The 27151-nt window shown below is 45.5% G+C and overlaps 1 protein-coding gene across 1 annotated transcript in view; it reads left to right on the forward strand.

Annotated features, from left to right (window-relative positions):
• Positions 1-3055: 3055 nt before the first annotated feature.
• The window catches only part of LOC123572530 (uncharacterized), a 49240-nt gene continuing 25144 nt past the window's right edge, over positions 3056-27151 (forward strand). The window contains exons 1-8 of the mRNA XM_065540920.2: positions 3056-3134; positions 3500-3616; positions 4220-4356; positions 6862-6997; positions 8035-8183; positions 11947-12112; positions 13550-13671; positions 24520-24609. Of these exons, the coding sequence (XP_065396992.1) occupies positions 3056-3134; positions 3500-3616; positions 4220-4356; positions 6862-6997; positions 8035-8183; positions 11947-12112; positions 13550-13671; positions 24520-24609 (996 nt within the window). The remainder of the gene's footprint in view (positions 3135-3499; positions 3617-4219; positions 4357-6861; positions 6998-8034; positions 8184-11946; positions 12113-13549; positions 13672-24519; positions 24610-27151) is intronic.

Genomic DNA, 27151 nt, shown 5'->3' on the forward strand with positions numbered 1-27151 from the left:
GGTGCCACAGGCAGTTGGTTCTTTGCTCAGTTTTCTCATTGCTGCTTCATTTTGGATAATTTCCACTGACCAGTCTCTAAGCTTATCAGTCCTTTTCTCTGCAAGTGTTCATTTTGCTGTTAAGCCTATTAAATGTATTTTTTATTTCCGGTATTATATTTTGCAGATCAAACATTTCTCTTTGGTTCTTTTTATAGTTCCATTTCTCTGCTGAGCTTTCATTTATATGATCATTTTCACTTTAAGTATTAGAGTCAAGAATTTTGCTATTCAGTATGGTAGCTATTAGCCATATATAGTTATTTAAATTTAAACTTATATCAATTAAAATTAAGTAAAATTAAAATCTTAGCTTCTTGGTCACACCAACCACATTTTCAGAGCTCAGTAGCCACATGTGGCTGGGACAGCAGATATGAAGCCATTTCCATTATCACAGGGGAAAGCACTGATCGCCCTGGGAAATTACCTTCCAACTCATCTAAAATTGTGAAACCTCTTTCTCTGTCAGTTGTCTTCTCTTTGCCACTATGGAAAGAAGATGGAAACTTCTGAACCCCCCACTGTATTTAATTAAAGACAAAACAGCCCTCACTATCTCCATTTCTTCAGATGCATCTTCTTGAATAGAACTTTGGCAACAACAAAACTGGAGGGTAATACCAAAGAATGCTGATTTCTGCATCACGTTATCTTTCTCTGTGTTCCATCATCCTTCTGTTTTCATATTATTTTAGTCTTCGTGGCAAAGCTGAGAATCCTTAATGATGAACTTTGAAATGTTTTTAGGATGATAAAATAGCAAAATGTTCCAAGATTTAAAAAACTAAATAAAATCACTAAGATGAATGTATCTTAGATTTATATATGGGTTAAATGGACTCACATGATCACTGTAAGACAGGATAAATTTTATTCTATTTTTAAAATACATGTATCTTTGTTCTTTGGAAGACCTCTAATAAAGAACAAAAGTCAGGATATATTAATCTTTAAAATTGTTGCAGCTGTTCAAAAAAGAAACTCAAAAACTAAAATTGGATCCAGTCAACCCAGATAATATAGTCTGAAAACTCATGAAACTTACGAAACTTTTGCTCGAAGTACAATGGTAACTGCAGAAAAGCAGCAATTATTTAATCATTCCCCACAACAATATGGAATGTCCTCCGAGGACCAAACACACTCCAGGTGGTGGCCCAGGTTGTGGGTTTTATTTGGGGTGATGACAGCGTTTGGGAACTAGAACGAGGTGGTGGTTGCACAACATGGTGACTGTACTTAATGCCACTGAATTGCTTATTTTTAAATGGTTACTCTTATGTGAAGTTCACCTCAATTTTTAAAAATGCACATTCAAAGTCTTTTCCCTTCTAACACCCTTGGAGGGGACCTTAGAAGCTTATTAGAGTCCAGACGAGCCCAGGGTGTTGCCAGGGGGCCTGCCCTGGTCAGCTCTGCTGGCCGTGTGGATGTCCTGCGCCTTCAGGGATGAGGCGACAGGCGTCTGCCCATCTGTTAATGACCTGGGCAGTGATGTCAGCACCCTGGAGAGAAGTTGAAGACATTTAGATGTGGATCCAGCCGATTCTCCTGGAGTAAGACTGGACATTCTCCAGCCTCCAGCTGTGAGCAGGGAAGTCACAGGCTGGCCTCCTCCCCTTCCACTCCCCGAGAGGTTACTGTCACAGCCCATCCTTCTTTTTCTTTTTTTTTTCTTTTTTCTTTTTTTTTTTTTTTTTTGAGACGGAGTCTCGCTCTGTGCCCAGGCTGGAGTGCAGTGGCGCCATCTCGGCTCACTGCAAGCTCCACCTCCCAGGTTTACGCCATTCTCCTGCCTCAGCCTCCTGAGTAGCTGGGACTACAGGCGCCGCCACCACACCCGGCTGATTTTTTATATTTTTAGTAGAGACGGGGTTTCACCGTGTTAGCCAGGATGGTCTCAATCTCCTGACCTTGTGATCCACCCGCCTTGGCCTCCCAAAGTGCTGGGATTACAGGCGTGGGCCACCGCGCCCGGCCCAGCCCATCCTTCTTAGTGATCTGGTTCTCTCATTCCACCGCTGAGCACCAGGCTTGGTGTTCCTGATGAGGCCTCATCCCTCCTCAGTGAGCCCCTGACTCAGGGGAGACATGCAGCATCGAGCTGCTCTCACGGGGCTGGGTGCAGGTGGTCTCTGAGCCCAACTTATGGGGGCAGAGGGGGACTCATCCCCTTCAGGCTCCCCACGTGTCCTTGTCCCCGCACCTCCCGCTGGGTACCCTACCACCCTCTCTGCCTTCCTCTCCACCACCAGGACACCCCTTGGGGCTCTGGCCATTCAGCTCCTGCTAGGCTCTGGAGGTGGCCAGGCCTGGCTTTCCTTGGCCCAAAGTGTCTGTGTGTGACGCTGCTTTTCCTTCTAGGCAGCTGTAAAGGCAGGTGTCTGTCTGTCCTGACCATTCAGTGCCCATGAACAGTGGAGAAAGGCTGGAAGCAGGGGCTGGCACCTGCCTTAGCCATCCTCTGTCCATCAGAGGTGGTGCTAGGTGAGGCAGGGAGTCCACCAGGCAGACCAAGCACTGAGGTGGATGAGAGGGCATTTGCTGCTGGGGGTTACCTCCAGGTGGTAGCCCCTCACCCTAGGCTGGCTCAGCACCCGTGCCTGGCGCTACAGCTGACACTGCCCCCAAGCCCTGAGTGCAGCCCCACACTGGGGCCAGGTTGGTCTGGGGGATGGGCAGGCCTGACAAGTGACCGATTGCCTGTGTGCTGAGAAGAGAGGTCAGGGCAGCTGAGTTCACTCTTGGGAGCTGACCGTGCCTGCGCCCTACCCGAGGGGAGGAACACTTGTCTCTTACAGCCAGGCAGAACCTGCTCTGATTCATTGCTGAGCCCGAAGGACGAGGGTGCCAGACCCACAGACTCGCTCTGTTGGGGCAACTCCCTTGGGTTAGACCACAGGCTCCAGTCATGCTGTGCATCTCCATCTGGCACAGAAAGCTGTGCAGTCAAATTTAGCATCCAAAATCACAACACAACTTAGCAAAGGAAAAGCCAGGACTAGCAGGTGATATGGGCTCTGCCAGGAGAGGGCAAGCAGGTGGTGTCCGGAGGCCTGGAGTGAACATGAAGACGATGTTGTCAGGGCAGGGTAACCTGTGGCCATCTCAGAAGATTGCCTGCCTGCCCAGCATTCAGAGGACAGGTTTCTGTTCTTTCTCTAGAATTTTTGATGTTCTAAACAGGAACATACTTTAAAAAAAAAAAAACTGACTAAAAGTTAGAATGGAAGATTCAAGTATAAATCCATATTTTCTTCAGGAGGTACTTCTTGACCAGTTTGTCTCTCTAGACTTGACTGGCTGTCTCTGTCAGGGGGCCGGCCCTGCTGTGTAACCACATTGCCACACACTGATGCAAGTTCTTTTGAGGCAGGTGCAGCCTGGCATCAACTCTGAGCTCAAGGGTGCCAGGGCCAGGCCTGCAGGTCCCTGGCCTTTCCCTCTTGGTTGCCAGGTGGCTTCGTGGCCCCTGCCATTAGGTTGGTGTTCCAGGCAGGAGGGAAGAAACAAGAAATAAGTGGTGATGCCAATCTCTGGCGCCCCCTGGTTGGCATCTGCTTACCTCTCATTGGTCAGTTGGCATCACACAGCCATCTAGTTCCAAGAGAGTCTTAGAAATGTAGTTTTTCCGATTCGGGTATAAAAATAACTTTTTAGATAGTATTTTTCTCTTCATAGATTTGAAATTTTGTTGCCGAGAATCTTCCAATGCAACACTGCAACAATGGCAGCATTGTCCAGGCTGGGGAGCGGGAGGGTGGGGATGGTGCCACGGAGAGGAGGGTGTCTCTGGCCCCTCCTCTGGGCTGACCCAGACCTGCCGAGGTGGCTTCTCACTGAAGAAATGAGCCCAGGGGTTCAGTCTATTTCTCCTTGGTATAGCTCGGTTGGGAAGCTCTCAGCTACCAGGTACTGGAAAGAAGCCTGTCTTATTTTAGGAAACAACTTCAACCACAATAAAAGTGCATTATCTCCCAAGATGAGGCAGAAGTCGGCCTACGGTGACACAGAGATCCGAGTCCTTTCCCACCATCTGCTCTGCCAGCTTTGGCTCCTCCCCTTGTGTGTCCCCAAGGAGGCTGCTTCTACTCCAGGTGTCGCGTGCAGGCACCAGGGGACTGGAGGCAGTGAGGGCCCCTTTGCTCTTTGCCCATGTCCTCCTGGACGCTCCTAGCAGCTCCCTTCCACGTGTCCATTTGCAGACAGGCATTGGCAAGGGGCCTGGTCGTGCGCATCCAGCACAGCCACTGCATGGCAGAGGAGGGGTGGGCTGCTGGAGAGGATGGGAAGGAAGTCCAGCAACGTCTGCCCGTGGGCCACGCTCTCTTTTCCTTAGTGTGGGGTTCCTGCATTTACAGAGCAATGCAGGTTTAATGCTGAAATCTCAGAATGTATAAAAAGACAAAAGAAAAAACAAACATTAAGAACTCACCTATAACCCAGACACTCAGAGATAATCATGATAATATGATGTATCCAGCTCCAGCTGGACACGTACATCCAGGGAGTAAACCTCACAGGCTGGAAGCTGGAGGTCACTGCAGTGCTGCTGACTCACATGGGCTTCTAAAATGGGAAAGATTTTAAAACATTGCCTCTGACACTGGCATCATTCGTACAGACTGTTCCGTGATGCCAGGCAGCTTCCTCATTGCATCTCAGTGAGTCCGTAAGTAACTCTGAAGACTCGCAAGGTGGAGGCTACAGTTCCAAGATTCCTTAAATCCACGTTGTGACACAACCGGTATGGTCACTGGACGTTCGTGTTTTTCCTGACTCTTGATAATTTATTGATTTTCTTCAGTGGCCAAGACAGAACTGAAAATTATTATTAGGCCTATTTTGCAGACCACACCAAAATTCTTTAAGAGGACAAGAAGAAATCCTTTGCTGAATCAAGCAGAACTGAGTGTTGTAGGAACCCCTGCATCCCTGACTCCTGGGCTGGAAGGTCCAGCGTCCCAGCTCTCAGGCCAGTTGTAGCCGCTGGTGGAGTTCTGAAAACAGTCCGTACAGAGAAAGCTCTCTATCCTTTCTGAGCACACATTTAAGCTGAATATCTAAAGTATCTGGTAGTACCACCGAACACTTGCTGCCATTTCTAATGTACTGAATATTCTAAAGTAATAAAAATAAAGAGTAAGAAAAAATGCCTCATCGGATCATTGTCATAGTGGTGAAAGTTTGTAAACAGTATCACCCCTTCATTTGTATAAAGCTATTATTTTAAATCACATTTAATTTGCATTGTTTTAAATTGTGATGAGTCTTTGATTTGTTTTTAATTTACCGTGAGCTGGAGTCCACATGTGACCCACAGATGCTGCGAGTGTGGATGCTGGTCCAGGCAGCACGTTCCTCAAGGGAAGGGGTGTGGCTTGTTCATCTTGGAAACCCCAGTTCAGTGCCTGGAACTTGGGAAGCACAGAATAACCACTGGAAGAACTGAGGTGTGTTTTAGTCAGCTCTGGCTGCTATAACAGAAATCCCACAGACCTGGGGGGAGTGGACAACAGAAATTTATTTCTCATAGTTCTGGAGGCCAGAAGTCTCCGATAAAGGTGCCAACGGGTTCAGCTCCTGGTGAGGGCTGTCTTCATGGACTGGCCGCCTTCTTGTTCTGTCCTCACACAGCAGAGTTCATTTCTCTCATGTCTCTTCTTCCAAGGGCCCTAATCCCGTTCATGAAGCTCCACCCTCATGATCTGATTACCTCCCTAAGGCCCCACCTCCTGACACCGTTACCTTGAGCATTAGGGCATCAGCATGTGATCATGAGGTGGGCACAGATTTCAGTCCACAGCACTGTGCGTTCATTTTTAAAGTCCTGAACTTCTCGAAGGTTCAAGGGAGGGAGGACGTGAAATTTCACCCACGGATCTGCAGTTAGAGCTTCCGTACCTCCTTCCTCTCTTGGTGAAGTTCTCACCTGACCTGTGGGAAGCTTATAATCAAAGGCCTGGCCACCCTGAGGTGGTTAATATCTGCAAGAATGATGTGTGGGGTGTGGTGAGAAGCAGGAGCGTATTCATAACCACGTATGAGAAAACGCAGTATCTCTACAATAGGAGCAAAAGAGGGTGACTGGGAGCCATGCAGCCACCACGGCCAAGCTTCCATCACAGAGTCCATCTTAGGCAGGTAGGAGATAGAGAACCTGTGTGCAAAATTCAGTGTGTCTGGAGGGCACAGCCGCCACTGGCTGAGGCTTTTTCCCATTTACACCCAGGGCTGCAGTCTTTGTTTATTCAGCGCAGACGTGGGGCTGGAGCAGGGATTGGCTGTGGCTGCGGGGCGGTGGTGTGCTGCAACTGGCTTGAACCAGCTCTCTAGAATCAACTGTTATATTTTCAGGAATTTTGCAAGTCAATGGTTAAATCACATAGACATACAGTTAAATATATATTGGGGCATTTCTGGAGAATCCCGCTGTGTCAGGAGAGCGGCTGCAGAGAAGGCACCTCATTTGGGTCTCTCCAGGCAAAAGGCTGTCTGGGGTCCTGCCTCTGTCTCCCTGCATCAACGTTAAAGAGCCCAGAGAACGTCGAGGCCCTGCCAGCCTGGACCCCTCAGTCGGGGCAAAGTCAGGAGGGACCCACCTCACATCCCCAACCCCATCCTAGCCCTTGGCAGGACCCCAGGCCTCTGTCCGCAGGTGTGTGTCGGACTCAGTATGTTGCTCGCCTGAGACCCCACCCCTCCTTCCCTCCCACACTCATGGCTTCTTCTCCACTGACAGCCAGACCCAGGACCCCTGCCACCCCTCACCACAGGGCTCTTAGCATCCCCATCCCAGTTCCCACTCCGTTTCCCCAGCCCCTGAACCTAGGACCCTCATCAGCAAATCCCCCACCGCCTTCACCTTTTCTGAGCTTTGCCTGCGCCTTCGAGCTCAAGGGGGCCGGGCTCTGCCCTGAGCACAGAGCACAGCTGCTGAGGGGCGGCAAGGGAGGCGAGCTTTCCCTGAGAGGAAGTAGATCCACAGCAGGGCAGTTAGTATTATTGTCAGCAAAAGGAACAGTGATATCCTTCTAAGAAGTTGAGAGCATCTGCACACTGACACTGAGACACAGGGCAAATGGCTTTCCTGCAGAGCAGAGCCAGCGGGTGCCAGGAGATGCACTGTGTCCTGAAATGCCATTTGCTAACTGCCAGTCTCAGCCTCCCCACTAGCCAGGTCGCTGCTCCTGGCCACCTCCCTCGAGTGCTGGCATTCTCTGGGCTGCTGGGTTATTTCTTCCTGTGAGGAGCAAAGCTAACAAGTTGGAGGTGGGTGGAGATGAGGGTCTCTTCAGGTGGCCTCACTAAGAGTAGAAACGTGAGAGCAGAAACATGCAGACCTGCGGACTGAGCGACAAAGGCATCAGAGGACAGACTGGACATGGTTTGTTCACTCTGAAGAACTCGCCTTTTTGGAGCCAAACATGTCAGGCTCAGTTCCTCTTGCTCAGCCCGTGGTCACGCAGTCCAAGGCTGCTGTGGCCTCCTGCCCCCACTGGGACACGCACACTGGTGCCTGCTTTTCCGTATCCCTCAGGTGGTGCCTAATTTGTTCCTGGAGATGTGCATGTAGTAGATATTTAGGGTCTGGAGTGGGAGAAACTATATTTAGGAAAACCTAAATCTATGGCTTATCACTCTCTACATGTGAACTTAAGTGTTTGATCATTTCTAAGGGGACATTCTTCTAATATGTCATGTAAAGGCTTTGCATCCTTAAACAGAACATGCTGGAATAATCTGTCTTAGTGAGTCAGGCCCAAACAGTGAACAGACCAGGTGGCCACCCTCATCCCTGCCCCTGCTGCTCCCCGTTACCTGTGCATTGCTTCTTCTGACCCACTGTAACTGGAAATCACTGAAACAAACGGGGTCTTTCTGTGTGTAAAGTTGACCTAAATGGGCCTTGAACCAAGATCTGTGTATGCCGTGGGAATATTCTCCAGCATCTTCTGATTTTGTATGTTCCGGCCATTTGCGTGTCAACAGGATCCTTCTCCCCAACCCTCGAAGTCACCTCTCCTAGTGCCATTTTCCTATCTAGGCCCCAGAGGGTCAGTAAATGGGACAGATACGTGCAGCTGCTTCTGGGGAGCATCTCCCTGCCCCCACCCACTTCAGCAAGCAAGACAGGTGCCGTGCGTCAACAGCTTCATAACTAAATTGCTGGCTAGGCGCAGTGGCTCACACCTATGACCCCAGCACTCTGAGAGGCCAAGGCGGAAGGATCACTTGAGCCCAGGAGTTCAAGACCAGCCTGGGCAATGTGGCAAAATCCCATCTCTACAAAAAATACAAACGCATTAGCCAGGTGTGGTGGCACACGCCTGTAGTCCCAGCTACTGGGGAGGCTGAGGTGTGAGGATCACTCGAGCCCAAGAGATAGAGGCTGCAGTGAGCCATGATTGCACCACTGCACTCCAGCCTGAGTGACAGAATGGTCAAAAAAAAAAAAAAAAAAAAACTAAAACTAAATTGTTAACCCATGTTCATCTGACCTATACTCACCATAGTCTGGTGATCCCATTGACCCCTTTCTTTGTAACTTGGCATTACATAATATATGTATATATATTTTTTGAGACAGAGTCTCACTCTGTCGCCCAGGCTGGAGTGAGTGGCATGACCTTGGCTCACTGCAAGCTCCGCCTCCCGGGTTCATGCCATTCTCCTGCCTCAGCCTCCAGAGTAGCTGGGACTACAGGTACCCACTACCACGACCGGCTTTTTTTTTTTTTTTTTTTTTTTTTTTGTATTTTTAGTAGAGACGGGGTTTGACCGTGTTAGCCAGGATGGTCTCAATCTCCTGACTTCATGATCCGCCCGCCTCGCCTAGCCGGCATTAATTAACGTTTACACCAACGTAATTTACTCTTCGTGAGAAAGAGTTGCCGTCTATTGAACATTTTCTATGAGCCAGACTTTTTATTCAGTTATTTCACTCAGTGAGTTTTCATCATCTCCCAGCATAGACAAGATAAAAGAGGTTCAGTGGAGTCAAGGGCTCTCTGAAAGGGGAACAGCAGTGAGACCGAGCCAGGACCGAACCTGCACCTGCTGCACTGGGCGGAGCCTCTTTCCGTTTGGAATGAGGTAGTTTGAAGCCATGAGCTTGAGCTGGAGGAGTCTGGATGGTCCATCACTTGGGTCTCAGGCTTCCTGGGCCTCGTTATCTTGTAGAATATGTAGATGAGGAGATTCTTTTAGAGCGATGGCAGGGGGGAAAAACACATTGTCACATCTTGTCACCAAAGACAGAGACCACCAGCTGAACAGGAACCCACTGCTCCTATTCCTTTGGGAACTGCAGTGGATGAACAGCTGGGCTGTCCTGTCCGGTGAATGAGCACATGAATGCTCAGTGTGGCAAAGGAAGCACAGGAGCCTAAGAAGAGGTGGAACGTTGCCGTTGGGGTGATGGTTCTGGATCTGAGGAGAGGAAGGTCCTGTTTCTCAGAATATCAGTGTGAGGCTGATCTTGGATTGAATTCCTTCCCCAGCCCCCTCCTCCCCTTTCTCCCACCTTTTTTCTTCCCTGACAACCAGCCAGGGCTCCAGCCGCAGCTGACCCAGGGCCACTCCAGGACATGGAAGTGGAAATGCTCCCGGTTTCCACTGGGCTCTGTGATGACAGAGCAGGGTGCTTGTTTGTTGTAAGTTACTAAACAGTAAAATGACTCAGACTTCTTTGCACAAATGACTCTTACCTGATTTCAAGCCAGCCTCAGCAGTTTCTCTCAGCTGTTTTGTCTTTGATGTTGGCTTGGACAAGCATAAGCAGCTCCAATACCCCTTGGATTTCTTTCTAAGAATCAGAGATGGATCACTTACTAAGTATTTTTTTGTGTGGCCATACACTACTTTTCTTAAATAGAACTTTGTCAACAAGATTACATATCTGTTTTGCTTATTTCACTTTGATCTTTGGATCTTTTTTCTTATCTAGGACTTATGGAGAGTTACACATTATTACGGATACACAGTTCAGTTGCCCACTTCTTAAAAGAGGAAAACAGGCTTGAAGCATCCTTCAGGGGAGTTCTGCTCTTGTAGGGGACTTTACCCCTAGCATTTTTTGTTTTTGTTTTGTTTTTTGAGACAGAGTCTTGCTCTGTCGCCCAGGCTGGAGGGCAGTGGCGCGACCTTGGCTCACTGCAATCTCCACCTCCCAGGTTCAAGCGTTCTCCTGACTCAGCCTCCTGATTAGCTGGGATTACAGGCGCGTGCCACCACGCCTGGCTAATTTTTGTATTTTCAGTAGAGACAAGGTTTCACCCTGTTGGCCAGGCTGGTCTCGAACTCCTGACCTCGTGATCCACCCGCCTCGGCCTCCCAAAGTGCGGGATCACAGGCGTGAGCCACTGCGCCTGGCCTCCCCTAGCATTTAAGTGGAATGTGAAGAAAATATTTGGGGGCCTGAGTGAAATATCAGCTTAACGAAAAGCCGGAAAACAAATAGTAGTTTGTCTATTTGTCAAATTTCAAATGCTTTTCCTTCATGAAGTTTAGGAGGTAAAAAAAAAAAATCATTTGGCAAAGCGTTAAGTTTATGGACAAGGAGAAATCTGACCATTTTTTGGCTGAGAGAGACCAAAAGTGAATAACAAAGGAAACAAGGGTAGAGAGGAGTTTTCCCATGGGTAACCTGTTCTTTTCCTCTTTTGGGAAGCTTGTATTAGAAGGGGTAATACATGCTATACACAAAATGATAATAAAATGATGCCTGAATTAGTGGGTATTTTGAGCCTTAAATCCCTTTATTACAAAAATTCCTTCAGAATTTAGGGAATCAGACAGCCAATCATAAGAAGGTTAGAAAGCAGTACTCACCCGGTCCCCTTGGTCCCGCCTGTGACAGGGAGGATGATGCCCCGATGGCCATGCTTCGCACTTCACTGCCGAGTCCCTGTGATAACCAGAAAGCCACTGTTTCCAATGACTTTTAACAAGCTTACTAGTGCGTCTTTGCCACGAGCCTTCCCTAATGACTTTTGCGATGCAGTTAATGGTGCTGTTTTCTGTGTAACTGAGGACTTGATTAGATGAAAATGTCTGCTATCCGGGCTTGTTTTTCATGCTGAACATCTTATCCCCAAGTTATGCACATTACGGTTAAATAGGATTTTTTAGATGAGCTTTCTTTCTTGTTTTTTAATCTTCAACTTAGAAGAAAATAGATCCACCAATATCGCTGATAATTTTGTGGGGAAGTATTTCCTGAGTATGCACTGGAATGTCATTCACTGTCAAGCAAACTATACAATTATTTCTTTTTCTTTTTTTTTTTTTGAGACAGAGTCTCACTTTGTCGCCCAGGCTGGAGTGCAGTGGTGCAATCTTGGCTCACTGCAAGCTCCGCCTCCCGGGTTCCTGCCATTCTCCTGCCTCAGCCTCCCGAGTAGCTGGGACTATGGGCGCACGCCACCTCGCCCGCCTAATTTTTTTGTATTTTCAGTAAAGACGGGGTTTCACCGTGTTAGCCAGGATGGTCTTGATCTCCTGACCTCGTGATCCACCCACCTCAGCCTCCCAAAGTGCTGGGATTACAGGCCTGAGCCACCGCACCCAGCTTGTTTCTTTACTAGTGATAAATTTTGCTTACCCAGCTAAATATTCCTCAGACTTGTACAAACTTATTCATGCTTAAAGTAACATTTAGAAATGTGAAATGGCAAAGACCTCTTGGCTTATTTTTCAGGCCAGAACCCTCTAGGGATGATTTGTATATAGAAAAGAGCTGTGAGCACCTGTGGGGGCCACATTCCCTTCATTTGTACAGAAATAGAGTTTGGAATTCCTTGGATTATGGAACAGAGGATGAGGACAGAGGAAAAACTGGATGCTTACTTAGGGACCCAGGGCCCTGTACCTTGTTCCATAAGCTCCTCCTTCCCTTGTTAGTCCTTTGTCTGTGACCCCACAACCAAAGCCCTGTTGACTTGCTTGTATACAAATGTGATGATGCCCCCGGCCCCGGGCAGCACCTGGAGGAAGGTCCAGGAGGCGCACCTGCCTATCTGCATCGCTGCCCTTGCTGAATACCCCTGGGCCTTTGACTTTGCTTCAGGTGCTGGAGACACAGGAGGGAACAAAACCTTATCGGCACAACAGTTACATCCAAGTGGAAGACACAGCCCTTGTGTCAGGAGACAAGTGTACAATATAAAACAGGGTAAAGCCTCTGAGGGGGGAAAATAGGGCAAGAGGCGAGAACAGCAGACACTGCTGATGAGGCCATTCTGAAGGTATCTGAGCAACAAGGAAGTGACAGAGAAGCCACGTGAAAAATGGCAAGAGGGGACTTCCAGGAAGAGAAAACAGCACCTGCAAAGCTCCTAGCAAAGAACAGGAAGGGCCTGTCTTTTCTGGGAACAGCTAGGAGTCAGAAGGAGGCTGTGTGACTGGCATGGCCAGGTTGGTGGGAGCTGGGCAGTTTCAGGAGAAAACATGGCATCAGGAAAAGGCCAGCTTCCCAGGCTCCCTTGCACCAGTGTGGTCATGTGACGGGGTTCTGACCAATAGGCTATTGGCAAAGGAGTCAGGGGGCAGCTTCCTTGAGAGAGATGGTGCCACCCTTTCTTCTGCAGATCCCTCCTCCTGGGAGCAGAAGGGGTGAGGCCTTGAGGCTGAGTCCAGGAAGGCAGAGGATGAGCTCCAAGGAGCTGGTCCCATGGAGCCTCATGGGACAGGGCTGCACACATCTCCAACTGCACTATTCTGATACAGTATGAACATGAGATATGCTTTTATCTTGTAAGCTATTGTTATTTGGGGAATTTTAGTTACAAAAAAGTGAATCTTAACTAATGGTCATGGTCAGGACATAAGATTTTTGTGTATATGAGGCCATTGGAGGGTTTTGTGCATATATGAGGCCTTTGGAGCAGAAGGGTGATGTTATATGTTATATAATTTTTCAGAAATGTCATGCACACTTCTGTTCAGGGAACTGATTACACGGGGCAGAAGTCGAAGTAGGAAGGTCAGCAAGAGTTGATAATGTCTCAGACCAGGATGGTAGTGGTAGAGGTGGTGAAACAGGTAAGGGTCTGGATCTGCAATTTTTTTGTAACAGGTCATGTCATTCACTTACACCTGATCTGATAGATAAGGCAAAAATGAAATCATCATACACCAAGTCAATGTTAATGGCAGTGACTTTAATGCTAAGGGAGTCGAAGGAGGTGCAGCAAATTTTCCTCAGGAGAAATAGCAAGGGCACCTCAGAGGAAGCAGAATTTGAACTGAATTAATATTTTGCCTGTAGAGAAGCCACAGTAAGAACAGCTCAGACAAAAGTTAAAATGGGGCTCTTTTCCCAGCTAGAGGAGGTAAGTGTTCAATCAGATGTGACTGCTCTTACTGGAACCTTGGAAGAACTCAAGGTGCCAGTACACAGAGTGACACTGGCTATCCTGAAACTGAGAACCAGGGTCACCTGGATTCTCCTTTTCATCCCTGTGGGATGGCACATGTTCACAATAACACCATTTTTCTTTCTCAGCAACCCTAAAGGACAACAATGCAGGCTGCTCAGCTGACCCACCCATGAACCCAGGAAGAAGTGAACAGACCTTTCCACAAGTCAATGTAGATTTGTTTTCTGAAGGGGACTTGCTTCTTCAGGTACTGTACAATATTGACCATCTCTACTCCATGTCAGTGGTTATAACTATAACAGAATCAGGCCTCGGAGTTTTCTAGAAAATATTTTGCTTCAACTTTTGCTCAATATATATTTAATTATCATGTTAAATTTCTGGTTGAATCGAGTACTCTATATCTAATTTTCCATTTTTGGACAAATCTCTACTCATGGTGCAATGTGGGTGGGAATCATACATGGGGTAGGAAGAGTCAGAAACTCTAGATATCAGTCCCTGATGGTCACCTGCTAGTAGAGTGGTAGTCACTACCTCCCCAAAAGTGATACTCCATCTTCTCTACATACCTCAGGGGCTGTGAGACTCAGATGTAGGAATATATGTGAAAATCATGCTGTAAGCCATCATGTCCTGAGTCATGAAACAACTGTACAAAGGAAGAATTGTGTGTAGATGAAAAACATTACCATACCATATTTCATTTTTACTACTTTGAGCATTTGAAACATTTCTTTCTCTTTAATTTTGTATCTAAATACGATATATTCCTGCTACCTCACCAAGGAATCCACATTCTGGGTGTCATAAAAATAGCAGATTTTTTACCTTACACACCAGAAGTATGAAACTTCAGCAGACAGTCCACAAAGAACATACATAACCACTGGTTGATTGGTCATCCCCTGTGAACTCCCTCAAGGATTATGATTAGAAGCAGGTGGGTCTCTTCTTTAGGTAAGAGAAGGTGGCATGAAAGAACACTCCATCTTCATTTATCTGGTTACGGCTTATTTATCTATTGGCAAATCATTAGGCTCTTCTCTGGCTGCGGGTTTAGTCTCAGCATACTCTGTCTTAAAAGTCTGTAGTTTCAGGTGCCCAACCACAAGGTGAGGGATCTTTTTAAAAACTCAAAAGAGATCTGCTACAAAGACCCTGTCAACGTGTTAGTATATGTTAAGATATCTGAGCATAGGTTATATTGTTCTCTTCACTTTTTTGTAAGTTTGAAATCTTTTGTATTTCTCCTTTAAAATAGAAATTTAACACGACAAGATCTCTTGAAATGGAATTCCTAAGAATTATTTAGAATTAGTTTGTTTGGCTGAAAATTCCCAATAGGGCTTCTGTATTAATCTGGATTCTCCAGAGTAACAGAACCAATAAGATGTGTGTGTTTGCGTGTGTAGAAAGAGAGAGATAAATTTTAAGGAATTGGATCATGTGATTGTGGGATAAGTCCAAAATTTGCAGGAGAGGTCAGCAGCCTGGAGACCCAGCGCAGAGTTGATGTTTCAGTCTTAAGTCGAAAAGCTGTCTGGAGGCAGAATTTTTCTTCTTTGGGGGATCTCAATCTGTTTCTCTTAAGGGATTCAATTGATTGATTGGATTTGACCCACCAGCATTAAAAAGGCGAATCTGTTTTACTCAAAGTTTGCTTATTTAAATGTTTCAATGTGTCCCCCAAAATCCATGTTGAAAATTAATCCCATTGTGCTGATATTAAGAGGTGGGGACCTTTGGGGAGTAATTAAGACATGAGAGCTCTGCCCTCGTGAATGGATTAGTGCCTTATAAAAGGGATGGAGGAACAGGCTGAGGCCCTTTTTGCCCTTCTGCCTTCTGCCATATGAACACACAGCATTAGTCCCCTCTGGAGACACACAGCATTAGCCCCCTCTGGAGACACACAGCATCCGTCCCCTCTGGAGACACACAGCATCCGTCCCCTCTGGAGACACACAGCATCCGTCCCCTCTGGAGACGCACAGCATCGGTCCCCTCTGGAGACGCACAGCATCGGTCTCCTCTGGAGGATGCAGCAACAAGGCATCATTTTGGAAGCAGGGAATGGGGCCCTCACCAGACACTGAACCTCCCAGTGCTTTGATCTTGAACTTCTCTGACTCTATAACTATGACAAACAAATTTATATTATTTATAAATTACCCAGTCATAGGTATTTCGTTATAGCAATACAGATGGACTAAGACACAAATAAATTTATAATATTTATAAATTACCCAGTCGTAGGTATTTCGTTATAGCAATACAGATGGACTAAGACAAATGTCAATCAAAAAATACCTTTGCAGAAACATCTAGACTAATATTTGATCACACATTTGGACATCACAGTCCAACCAAATTGACACATAAAATTAACCATCACAGCTTTATATTTAGGTGTTTCCTAAGTGGCTGTTAACAAGAATTAGTTTCAGTTGCTAGAGTCAAAAATCTTGTTTAAACTGATAAAGAAATATTCAACTTTGTTTTGTGGGAACACATTCAGATATTTAGGATTTAAAATCAAATCGAATTTAAATTATTCTATTTTTTCTAAAAGTACATCGGACACAGATACTGTGAACAAAGACCAGACATAAAGTATAAAGGAATTTTAAAAAACAGAAAAAATATGAATGATTTGCAATCCAAATAGAATATCTATTGCTGTTCTATTTGTTTGGTTGTAATAATGATATGGAGGCCGGCACAGCGGCTCACACCTGTAATCCCAGCACTTTGGGAGGCGGAGGCGGGCAGGTTGCTTGAGCCCAGGAGTTCAAGACCAGCCTGGGCAATGTGGCAAAACCCCATCTCTACAAAGAAAAAGAAATAGCTGGGTGTGGTGGTGTACACCTTGTATTTCCAGCTGCTGGGGATGCTGAAGTGAGAGGATCCTTTGAGCCCGGGAGGTCAAGGCTGCAGTGAACTAAGTTCATCCTACTGCACTCTAGCCTGAGTGTCAGAGCAAAACCCTGTCTCAAAATAAGTAAATAAATAAAAGGATGTGGAGAGGTGGGGTTTCCGGACTGGCAATGTGAGAAGCTTAACAGATGGCCCCTACCCCCAGCTCAGTGTGATGGGTGCAGCCAAGAGCCAAGAAAATGGGACTCTCTTTTTCCAAGTTCCCAGTCTAGGATTATGGTTTTACCCAGGCAGGCTGCCGACACGTTTCATCACTCCTCACTTGTGTTGCTGAAGTTCCTCTCCAGGAAAACATGGCTGAGAAGACTGGAACTCCCTTTCTCCACCTAGCCCCAACTCATAGGGTAGAAACTCTATCCCAGGCACAGCAGGCTGAAAATACTGGCCCCAAATTTCCCCAACTCAGCTTACGTGTAGCAGGGAGAATCCAAACCAGAAAAGGCAAGCCCAGATGATCAGGGGTTACTGTCCATGCCCAGGACCCCAGCCACAGAGCGAAGCTATAACTGAGAGAAGCAACTGCCACCCGCGATCCCAGTTCCAATGCAGTGGCACTGGAGAAAGATAGGTCGTAAGAACAGAGATCTGTTCAGTTCTCTCTAAGGGGACTGATATTATTTGGAACAGAGCCTGAAAAATGTATACCTAGGATTACTCTTGAAAAAATATTAAGCCATTATTACCTTAAATATCTTTTCTGCTCCTTTTCTCCCTTCTTTTCTTTTGGTGTTCCCATTACATGTATATTGGTACACTTAACATAACATAGTACTGGAGGTTCGAGGGAAATTAGGCAAGAAAAATTAGATGTAAAGTTTCCATACTGGAAATGAAGAAATAAAGTTATCTCTATTTGCAGATGATGTCATATGTATAGAAAATATTAGAGAATATATTACAAAACTATTGAAACTAAGAGTTTAGCAAAGTTGCAGGATACAAGATCATAAGCAAAAACCAGCTACATTTGTATACATTACTGTGAACAATTTAAAAATGAAACTGATAGAACAATTCCATTTACAATAGCATTAAAAATAATAAAATACTTGGGAATAAATTTGGCTGACTAAGCTAGTGTTGCATACTGAAAACTAAAACATTGTAGAAAGAAATTAAAGAAGACATAAAAAATGGAAAGAATTCCTATGTTATGGATCAGAAGTCTTAATATTGTTAAGATAGCAATATTCTCCAAATCGTCCTACATAATTCAACACAAAACCTATCGGAATCGCAGCTGAGTTTTGTTTTGTTTTGTTTTGAAAAAATTGTCAAGCTGATTCTCAAATCTAGATGGAAATGCAAGTAACCTGCAATAGCCAAAATAAACTTGAAAAAGAACAAAATTAGAGAATTCACACTCCCAGCTTCAAAATCTACTACAGAAGCCACCATTATCAAAACATTATGGTACTGGTGGGGCATGGTGGCTCAGGCCTGTAATCCCAGCACTTTGGGAGGCCAAAGTGGGTGGATCAGTTGAGGCCAGGAGTTCAAGACCAGCCTGACCGACATGGTAAAACCCCACCTCCACTAAAAATACAAAAATTAGCCAGGCATGGTGGTGCATGCCTGTAGTCTCAGCTACTCCAGAGTCTGAGGCATGAGAATCGCTTGAACCCACGAGGCAGAGATTGCAGTGAGCCGAGATTATGCCATTGCACTTCAGCCTGGGTGACAGGGCGAGACTGTCTCAAAATGAAAACAAAAACATTGTGGTACTGATATATGGATAGAAATATAGATCAATAGAATAGAATTTAGAATCAAGGAATCAACCCTTACTTATGGTCAGTTGGCTTTTGCCAAGAAAATTCAGTGGAGAAAGGATAGTCTTCTCAACAAATGGTATGGGGCAACTATATATCTGCATACGAAAGAATGAGGTTGGACTAATTTCTTACACAATAAACAATGAAATAATCTGTACACCAAAGCGCTATGACACACAATTTAACCTGTATAACAAACCTGCACATGTATCCCTGAACCTAAAAGTTAAAAAAAAAGAAGAAACTGAGGCACAGAAAGGCTAAATTGCTCTGATCCCACAGTAAATGAAAAACTTAGAATGCTTTTCCGTTGCTTCTGAGACAGACTAAAGACCTTGACATACCCTACAAAATCCTATATGATCTGGTTCTTGTCTATGAACACACCTTACTACTGAAGCAAGACATACTGACCTTCTTTTAATTTCTCAATCATATAATGATTTTTCTCACTCTAGTAACTCTTTCACCCCATCTCCTCGTTTTTTCTGCCTAGTACCAGCTACTTATTTCAAATCTGAGCTCTAAAGTCACTTACTTAGGGAAATCTTCCCTGACTGAGTCCCAATCTTAAGTTCTGTCAGGTCCTCCTATTCTACACACTCATAGCACCTTGTATTTTTGCTTACTATTAAAAACATGTATTTGTATTATCCTTGGACTATTGTCTGTCTCTTCTGGAAAGTGATCTTTGTGAGGCCAGGACTACAGCTGATTAGCTTGTTATTTCTGCTTGGCCCATATTAAGCTCACAGTTAAAAAGAAAAAGAATAAAAGCTAAGACATAAGAAAAAGACCCAGAAATGATACCAAAGCTGGAATTAACAGATCAATACTTTGAAACAGTTATTGTACATATGCTCCATGATTTAAAGAAAAAGGTGGGCCTAATAAGTAACAGATGAGAAGTCTCAAAAGAGAAATGGAAACTATAAAAAGAACTAAATGGAGATCCTAGAACTGAAAAACAGAACATCTGACTAGAAAAAAGGGACTTCATATGCTTCACAGCAGATTAGATTCAGTGGAAGAAAACAGGTCGTTGAATTTGAAGATAGGTCAATGGCAACTATCCAAATAAAATCACAAAGAGAAAAATGAAAAAAATTAAAATAGTCTCGGTGGTCTGTGGTACATTATCATGCAGCCTAACATACATGTAATTGAGTCACAAAAGGAATGTAGAGAGAGATTGGGCAGAAAAAAGGATATCAATAGATAATGGCTGAATTTTTTCCAACTTTGATGAAAAATATTAGCCCATGGAGCCATAAAGCTCAATGACCTTGAAGCAAGATAAATACAGAGGAAACCAAACTATTCTAGTCTAATTTCTGAAAACAGGAGAGTAAACAATTTTTGGTGTGTTTGTATAATGGACTCAACAATAAAAAAGTAATGAATCATTAGTACATGCAACAAGATACATAAGCCTGAAAGCCTTTGTGCTGAATTAAAGCCAAACACAAGGATGTATACTAAATTCATGTGTACGAAATTCTACAACAGGTAAAATTAATTTAAAGTATTGGGTGTGTTGTATGTTTATTGTGGCACTATTCACAATAGCAAAGACTTGGAACCAACCCAAATGTCCATCAGTGATAGATAGGATTAAGAAAATGTGGCACATATACACCATGGAATACTATGCAGCCATAAAAAAGGATGAGTTCATGTCCTTCGTAGAGACATGGATGAAGCTGGAAACCATCATTCTTAGCAAACTATTGCGAGGACAGAAAACCAAACACCACATGTTCTCACTCATAGGTGGGAACTGAACAATGAGAACACTTGGACACAGGGTGGGGAACATCACACACTGGGGCCTGTCGTGGGGTGGTAGGAGCGGGGAGGGATAGCTTTAGAGATATACCTAATGTAAATGACGAGTTAATGGGTGCAGCACACCAACATGGCACGTGGATACATATGTAACAAACCTGCACATTGTGCACATGTACCCTAGAACTTAAAGTATAATAAAAAATAAAGTATTGGGTATGTCATCAAGAGTGGAGAGAGGTAGAGGTTGGCTAGGAAGGGTCATGATGGAACTTTCTGGAAAATACTCTATATCTTGGTAGGGAAAATGAATGTATTTGTCAAAAATCTATCAGGTTGTACACTTAGGAAATGTGCAATTCGATGTATGTAAACTATGTATCAATCAGTTTAGAAAACAGAAGTATTATATGCAGATTGGTGTCACTTAATACCACCCCCTTGAAGAGATAGAATGTTCAGAAGTTTCTTTTTAAAAGTCCTTAAATCAAGGCAGTTCTTTGCTCATTTTTGTATCTGTGTCCTATAAGCTTGGATTGAGGTATTTTATTTTACCAAAATTGTCATCCTTGATTTAGTTGAAACATGCCTACAGTTATATTTTATTTACTTTTTTTTATACAAGTCTTGCTCTGTCATCCAGGCTAGAGTGCAGTGGTGCAATCTCGGCTCACTGTAACCTCTGCCTTCTGGGTTCAGGCGATTCTCATGCCTCAGTCTTCCAAGTAGCTGGGACTACAGGCATGCGCCACCTCACCCAGCTAATTTTTGTATTTTCAGTAGAGACGAGGTTCCACCATGTTCACTAGGCTGGCCTCAAACTCCTAACCTCAGGTGATCTGCCTGCCTCGGCCTCTTAAAGTGCTGGGATTACAGGTGTGAGCCACCATACACAGCCTGTAGTTACTTTTAAATATCAGTTTTACTTATTTGTTATTCTGCATTGTTCTCATATTTCCTATGTAAGAACTGCTTAATTGTTTAAATTCTCCTTCTACCATTCCATATAACTAGGAATAACAGTATTAAGATATATATTTACATTGCTTATAACTGCCTACGCAACTGGGATGTAGGGGTTGGGCTTAGTTTGAAGCATGGAGAGTTCACGCATTGTAACAAGAGGTGAAGCAGAGCCTATAAAACAGGTAGGAGAGATGGTGGCTGTATTACTCCATTCTCTCACTGCTATAATGGAACAGTCAAGATCGAGTAATTTATAAAGAAAAGAGATTTAATTGGCTCACGGTTCTGCAGGCTGTACAGGAAGCAACATTCTGGCATTCGCTCAGCTTCTTGGGAAGCCTGAAGAAATTTACAATCATGGCAGAAGGCAAAGGGGGAGCAGACATGTCACATGGCCAGAGCAGGGGCAAGAGGGCAAGGAGGGAGGTGCCACACACACTTTTAAATAACCAGATCTCCTAAGAACTCACTCATTCTTGTGAGGACAGCCCCAAGGGGATGATGTTATACCATTCATGAGAAATTTGCCCCCATGATCCAGTCACCTCCCACGGGGCCCCACCTCCAACACTGGGGATTACAGTTCACCTGAGATTTGGGTGGAGACTGTAAACCAAAGAGTATCTGAAACAAGTCTCAAGTAATGTAGGAGTTTATTTAACCGAAGTTAAGGACACGCCTGTGACACGGCCTCAGGAGGTCCTGATGACATGGGCCCAAGGTGGTCAGCCTACAACTTGGTTTTATACATTTTAGGGAGACTTAAGACGTCAATTAATTCAATCCAGAAAGGCGGGACAACTGGAACTGGGGGCTTCCGGGTCATAGACGGATTCAAAAATTTTCTGATTGGCAGCTGCTTGAGTTATCATCTAAAGACCTGGAATCAAAAGAAAGGAATATCTGGGTTATAATAAGGGGTTGTGGAGACCAAGGTTTTATCACGTAGAGGAAGCCTCCAGGTAGCAGGCTTCAAAGAGAATAGATGGTAAATGTTTCCTATCAGACTTAAAGAGTCTGTTCTATCAGTCTTAAGGTCTGTGTTGATATTAACGGTAAAGAGGTATGTCCAACCTCCCATTCCCATCATGGCCTAAACTAGTTTTACAGGTTAACTTTGGAATACCCTTGGCCAAGAGGAGAGGTCCATTTAGATGGTTGGGGGGCTTACAGTTTTATTTTTGGTTGAAGGACACAGATCCAAACCATATCAGTGGGAGTATGTAGAAGTTCTGACTGCATTTTCTTTTCAGAGAAATAGTAAGCAAAGTTGAGTATAAGGAGAAAGCAGGAGGTATTGATGGTTTCAGAGAAAATGATGTGAAACAGTCATCTAAGAGAATGGGAAAGTGAATGCACCAGGGAAATGTATCAGGATTTATGGGTGGCATTAGGGGCCATTTGAGGTACACAGTCACAAATCCTGATTGAGTTCAGTGAATCAAGAGAACATAGGATTTGAGGATGTACACAAAGGAATCATTATAATGATAGATATATAGTAAAACTATAATACTAAAGGAGAATGTAATGTGTTTCAACATGATTATCATTACTGTTTTTATTATTGTTGTTATCATTATTATAATTAAGGCAGTGTGACCATCTCAAGTCACACACTGAGGCATGCAAGAACCATAGTTTTCTCTGTTCTTCTACAACTTAACATTTTAAGACTTTATTTTTCCAAGTGGAAACATAAATTTCTATCAATTCATGAGTTCCTACACTCTTTCTTGAAACTGATCTAAGTTCATGAAGACCTGCATGGTGACAAGGTTTGGGAACTGGAAGGCACCTGTTCAGGGTGCTGGCCATTTCTGCAGGCTTCATGCTCCCTTCCTGTTCTCTGGATGTGCATCCATGCAGACCCTGATAACTTCCCTTGTTCCTGAGCACTAGTATCCTCACGGCCCAGGGCCATCAAGCTCTCCTGCCCATTCTAGGCTGGGGTAGCACTCTGATATGTCCCAGGCACCCTCTGCCAAGACTCATCAGGAAATCACTTCTTAAATCTTACCAGGGAAGGAAAATGGCTAAGCTTTAAATATCTATCTTCATTAATATTACTCTGAGAGACTGAATACACAAACAAACAATGGCTAGAACATATATAAAAACAGAACTCTGACCCACAGCCTGCACAGGAAACCAGTCCCTTGTCTACAATGAACAGCCCAGAAGGCCAGCCTGCTGTAAGTCAGATTTACAGGAGGTAAGACCATCTCCAATAACAAACCAGGAAGCTAAACAATAACTTCTACAACAACTGGCCCCAAATGGCCAGGACTTCATTAATAACTGACAGCTTCCCTGATTTTTGCCCCTGCTTCCAACTTAGAACCAACCAGAGAAAGCCAAATGTGCAGCCTACGCTGCTACACAGGAAGCCCATTTCCAGTGAGCTCATGATTCCACAGCTTCCCCCACGAGCAGCCTGTAATCAGTGCACCCCTAAAACCTTCCCTTTTTTTACTCTATAAAACTTCCCACTCCTCTGCCTGCATTGAAGTCTTTGCCAAAATGCAAAAAGTGACAGTGGCTGACTCCCTTACTCTAGAAAGCTCTGAAGAAATAGCCTTTGCTTTTCTCATTTGGTTGGTCTTCATTTGTTTCCATAACCCTGAACGTACACACAAGAGCAGAGCAGATTATTATTTACTGACAAGTGAACAAGAATTATTTACTTATAAACAAACAAGAACTGTTTGGTTCTCTTGTGCCCCAATTCCTTACCTCTAGACAATGCAATGAAAGCAGAGGTTATCCTACTCATCAAGCTTGCAGGAAATGCAGAAATATAAATTTGGGCATTCATATACATATTTTCTCCCTCCCCTACTGAAAGGAGGGACAAAAACCTTGAAAAGGATCCTGAGTTATTACTTTAACCATTTAGAATGAAATAGATCTTCCCAAGGGAAAGATAAGACCTTCTGTCTCCAGATTTATAACCCAGGATGTCTCCATGTTCCTAGGTCTCAGCCTCCCTTGAAATGTAAACAACCCTGTAGTCCCGGCACTTTGGGAGACCAAGGCAGGACGATCCCTTGAGGCCAGGAGTTTGAGGGTACAGTGAGCTAGGATCATGCCCCTGCACTCCAGCCTGGGCAGCAGAGCCAGACCCCATCTCTTAAAAAAAGAAAAAAAAAAATGAAATAACAAATACCACCAGAGCCAGAAATCTCTTTGGAGTTCTCACAAGCAATAGTTGTGAATTAACTTCTGCAGCTTGCTGCTCTTTTAGCCCAGGTCCCAAGTTTCACTCTGATTTTCCCAGCATTCCTAACCATACAGAAACACAAACCTTTTTTTCTCTACCGCCTCACAGAACCTCAGATGCTCTCAGTTCTGGGCTCCCTCAAACCCATCTGAGGTAAAGTAAGGCTTCCTGTCATCCTCTGTAAGAGTTGGACAGCCTTCACTCCCCACCCTCCCGTTTTCTGAGGGTGCCCTGGGCCCTGCTTTTGGAAGGGACAGCCCAGGATGTGGTGGCAGTCAATGCCAACGTAGTTCCGCAGAAACACCCAGGGCCTGGACCGGGGCCTTCAGGAGCTCCACATGCCCAGAAGCGAGACAAATTAATGAACCAGTCTGAACGCACTCTCTTCTCTGCCTCTCCCCAGGCCCTCAACGGCTTCCTCATGGCAGTCACAGAGGATGGCTACATCTTTTACGTCTCTCCCACAGTCCAGGACTACCTGGGATTTCATCAAGTGAGCAGTTTTGTTTCATTTCAGGGAAGTGAGTGAGTTGGGGAAGGGACAGGGCCATGGGCCATATGCAGCCTGGTCTCTGAGGGGCTATAATGGAAGTCTCAGTCCCTCCTGCACACACTCTGTATGTCTTGGAAATGAACCTTCCCGACACGCCGGCTTCCTCACCTGTTGGAGGGCATGTTAGGCCAGGTCCTTTAAGAAGCAGATGCCACACAGGATGAGATGAGCGAGATTCCTCAGGGAGCATCTTCTGAGGAGCAGAGCACGGGGAGGCAGCTGTGGACAGGGGAGCTGCCACACTTCCACGCAGGTCTGGCCCTTGGGCAGGAGACAGAGGAGAAATGTGTACGGCTGGAAGTTCTAAGAGAATTCGGCAAGGCTGATGGGAAGTTCTTAATCCCGAATTGCCCATCAGAGGCGATCAGAGTCCCCTGGGAACAGGCCGGCCTTGGTGTCCCTGCCATACTCAGTCACTGGCTGGGGACACTGCAGGATCATGGCCCTGAACACGGTGGTGGAGCCATGAGGTGTAGTAGGCACGAGTGCCACAGTCAGAGCCTAGGGCACATTTCCGCGACTAAGAGCGAGTTCTCCCTGTGGGTGTGCGGAGCAGCTCCTCCCTCCTCGGTTCCCGTGAGTCTCTCTTCCTGAGGGAAGCCCAAAAAGGAGAGGTTAGTGGGGCAAACTGCAGCCCCCAGTCAGTGCAGTTGATCTCGGGGTAGCAAACTTTCCCTCCCCAACCCCTGTTCTGAACCCACCTACCCTCAGCCTCACGTTAGCATGTGCTGATGGCTCCCCTGGGTGTGACCCAAATGTTCATTCCTGTGGGTCTGAGCACAGACACTCAAAGCGTCATTGTGGCCCCCACATCAGGGTGGGGGCTGCTGGGGGCCAGAAAATAAATGAAATGCAAGCTACAGTCTGGCCAACACAAACCCACAGAGTCCCTGGACCCACCCAGTGGTCACCGACCTATTCCCTGCACTTATCATTGGGATCAATATAGTTGATTGACAGTTGGACTGACTTCCACACTGGATCCTTGACCTGTGGAGTCAGAAGCATCATAGTGGACAAAGCCAAGGGGAATCTCTGAAACCAAGATAGTAAGTCATGCCCAGGGAGGTGGCAGAAAGCAGGCCATCATGAAAGCCTAAACAACGCAGAGTTCCTGGACCCATAGTGTTTCCATTGGATTCCCCCGTGTGGGCCCTAAAGAAACGGAAGGTTCCCAGTGATTACTTTAGACTGCTTAGATGTAACCAAACCGTGGGCCTGATTTCAGCTGTGAGCAGAACATACTATCACTGCTCAAATAGATTAACAGGCCCTCAGGTGCACGGTATGTGGCCAGTGATTTGGCAAATGTATTCTTTCCCATTACAGTTAAAGAGAAATCCGAAAAAAAACCATGTTCATGTGGGACAGAAAATATTCATTTAAACATTTGCTTCAAGGCCATGTTAACCCTTCCCCTGTGTCCTAACACAATCTGAGGAGACCTGGACATCCCATAGGAATGACACTGACCATTTACAGTGACAATGATATGCTGATTGGGCAGGAGGAGCCAGAGGAGATTAGGGAGGGCAGGCCTCGAGACATGGTTGCCCCGGTGGGAGGCAGATGAGCCTATTAAAACACAGAGAGCTGCACTTTGGGGAAGTTTTTCAGGGTCCAGTGGTCAGGTCCCCTCCAAAGTGAAAGAAGGCTGCCGGCTTTGAAGGGACAGAGGTGAGAGCAGAGCACCTGGTCGTCAGCCTCATGTGGAGGGAGATGTGAGCCACAATGCAAATGTATCTAGATTCTTCAGCAGTGGCCAGTGGTCTGTCTGTTACGTTGGGGCCTGGAAGGAAAAAGCAGGAAGATCAGAGACAAGGATGTCTGAAATAGGGCATGTTGCTGAATGTATGAGAGTGGGTGCCAAGGGTGAAGATTTTTGTTTCACTCATCAGTGTTCACAGAAAGAAGCCCCCGTAGAAAAGGCACTACTCAGCCAAGCAGACAGGATGACTGGGCCACGTGGCATGAGCCCACCTCCATCACTGGCTGCCCCAGAACTAGCACGATGGGCAGTAGGCAGAGTAGCTACAGTGGCAGCTATGTACTGTGAGGATTCCCTAAATGCACCTGCAGATATTACTCAGGTGACCGTACAGTGGGGGGAAGGAGAATATCCAGATATTTTCATCTGTTGGACAGAAGGTGTGGTCACCTGAGTGAATGTCTTGCCATGGTATTTCAGTGCTCATACTCCTAGGGACCCTGCCAGATCTTCAGTCAATGAATTACAGGTCTGGAAATTGTCTCAGATTCAAAACTGAGCAAGAGATTGCCACTTTTCACTGAGGCAAAAGCCCTCAGCCTTCTAACGTCCATGCTGGCTCTTTTTCTGTTAAGCAGCGTTATTGCTGGCTGCCATCTCTTCTGCCCCTAGGGGCCCCGCTCTCTGTTAACCACCTCCACCACTCCCTATGGGCCAAGCCTCTTGGCTGTGCCTCAGCCTTGCCAGTTGTCACTGTAATTGCAGCCTGCTGGC

Source organism: Macaca fascicularis, chromosome 3 (genome assembly GCF_037993035.2).
Source record: "Macaca fascicularis isolate 582-1 chromosome 3, T2T-MFA8v1.1".
Classification (NCBI taxonomy): Eukaryota; Metazoa; Chordata; class Mammalia; order Primates; family Cercopithecidae; genus Macaca; species Macaca fascicularis.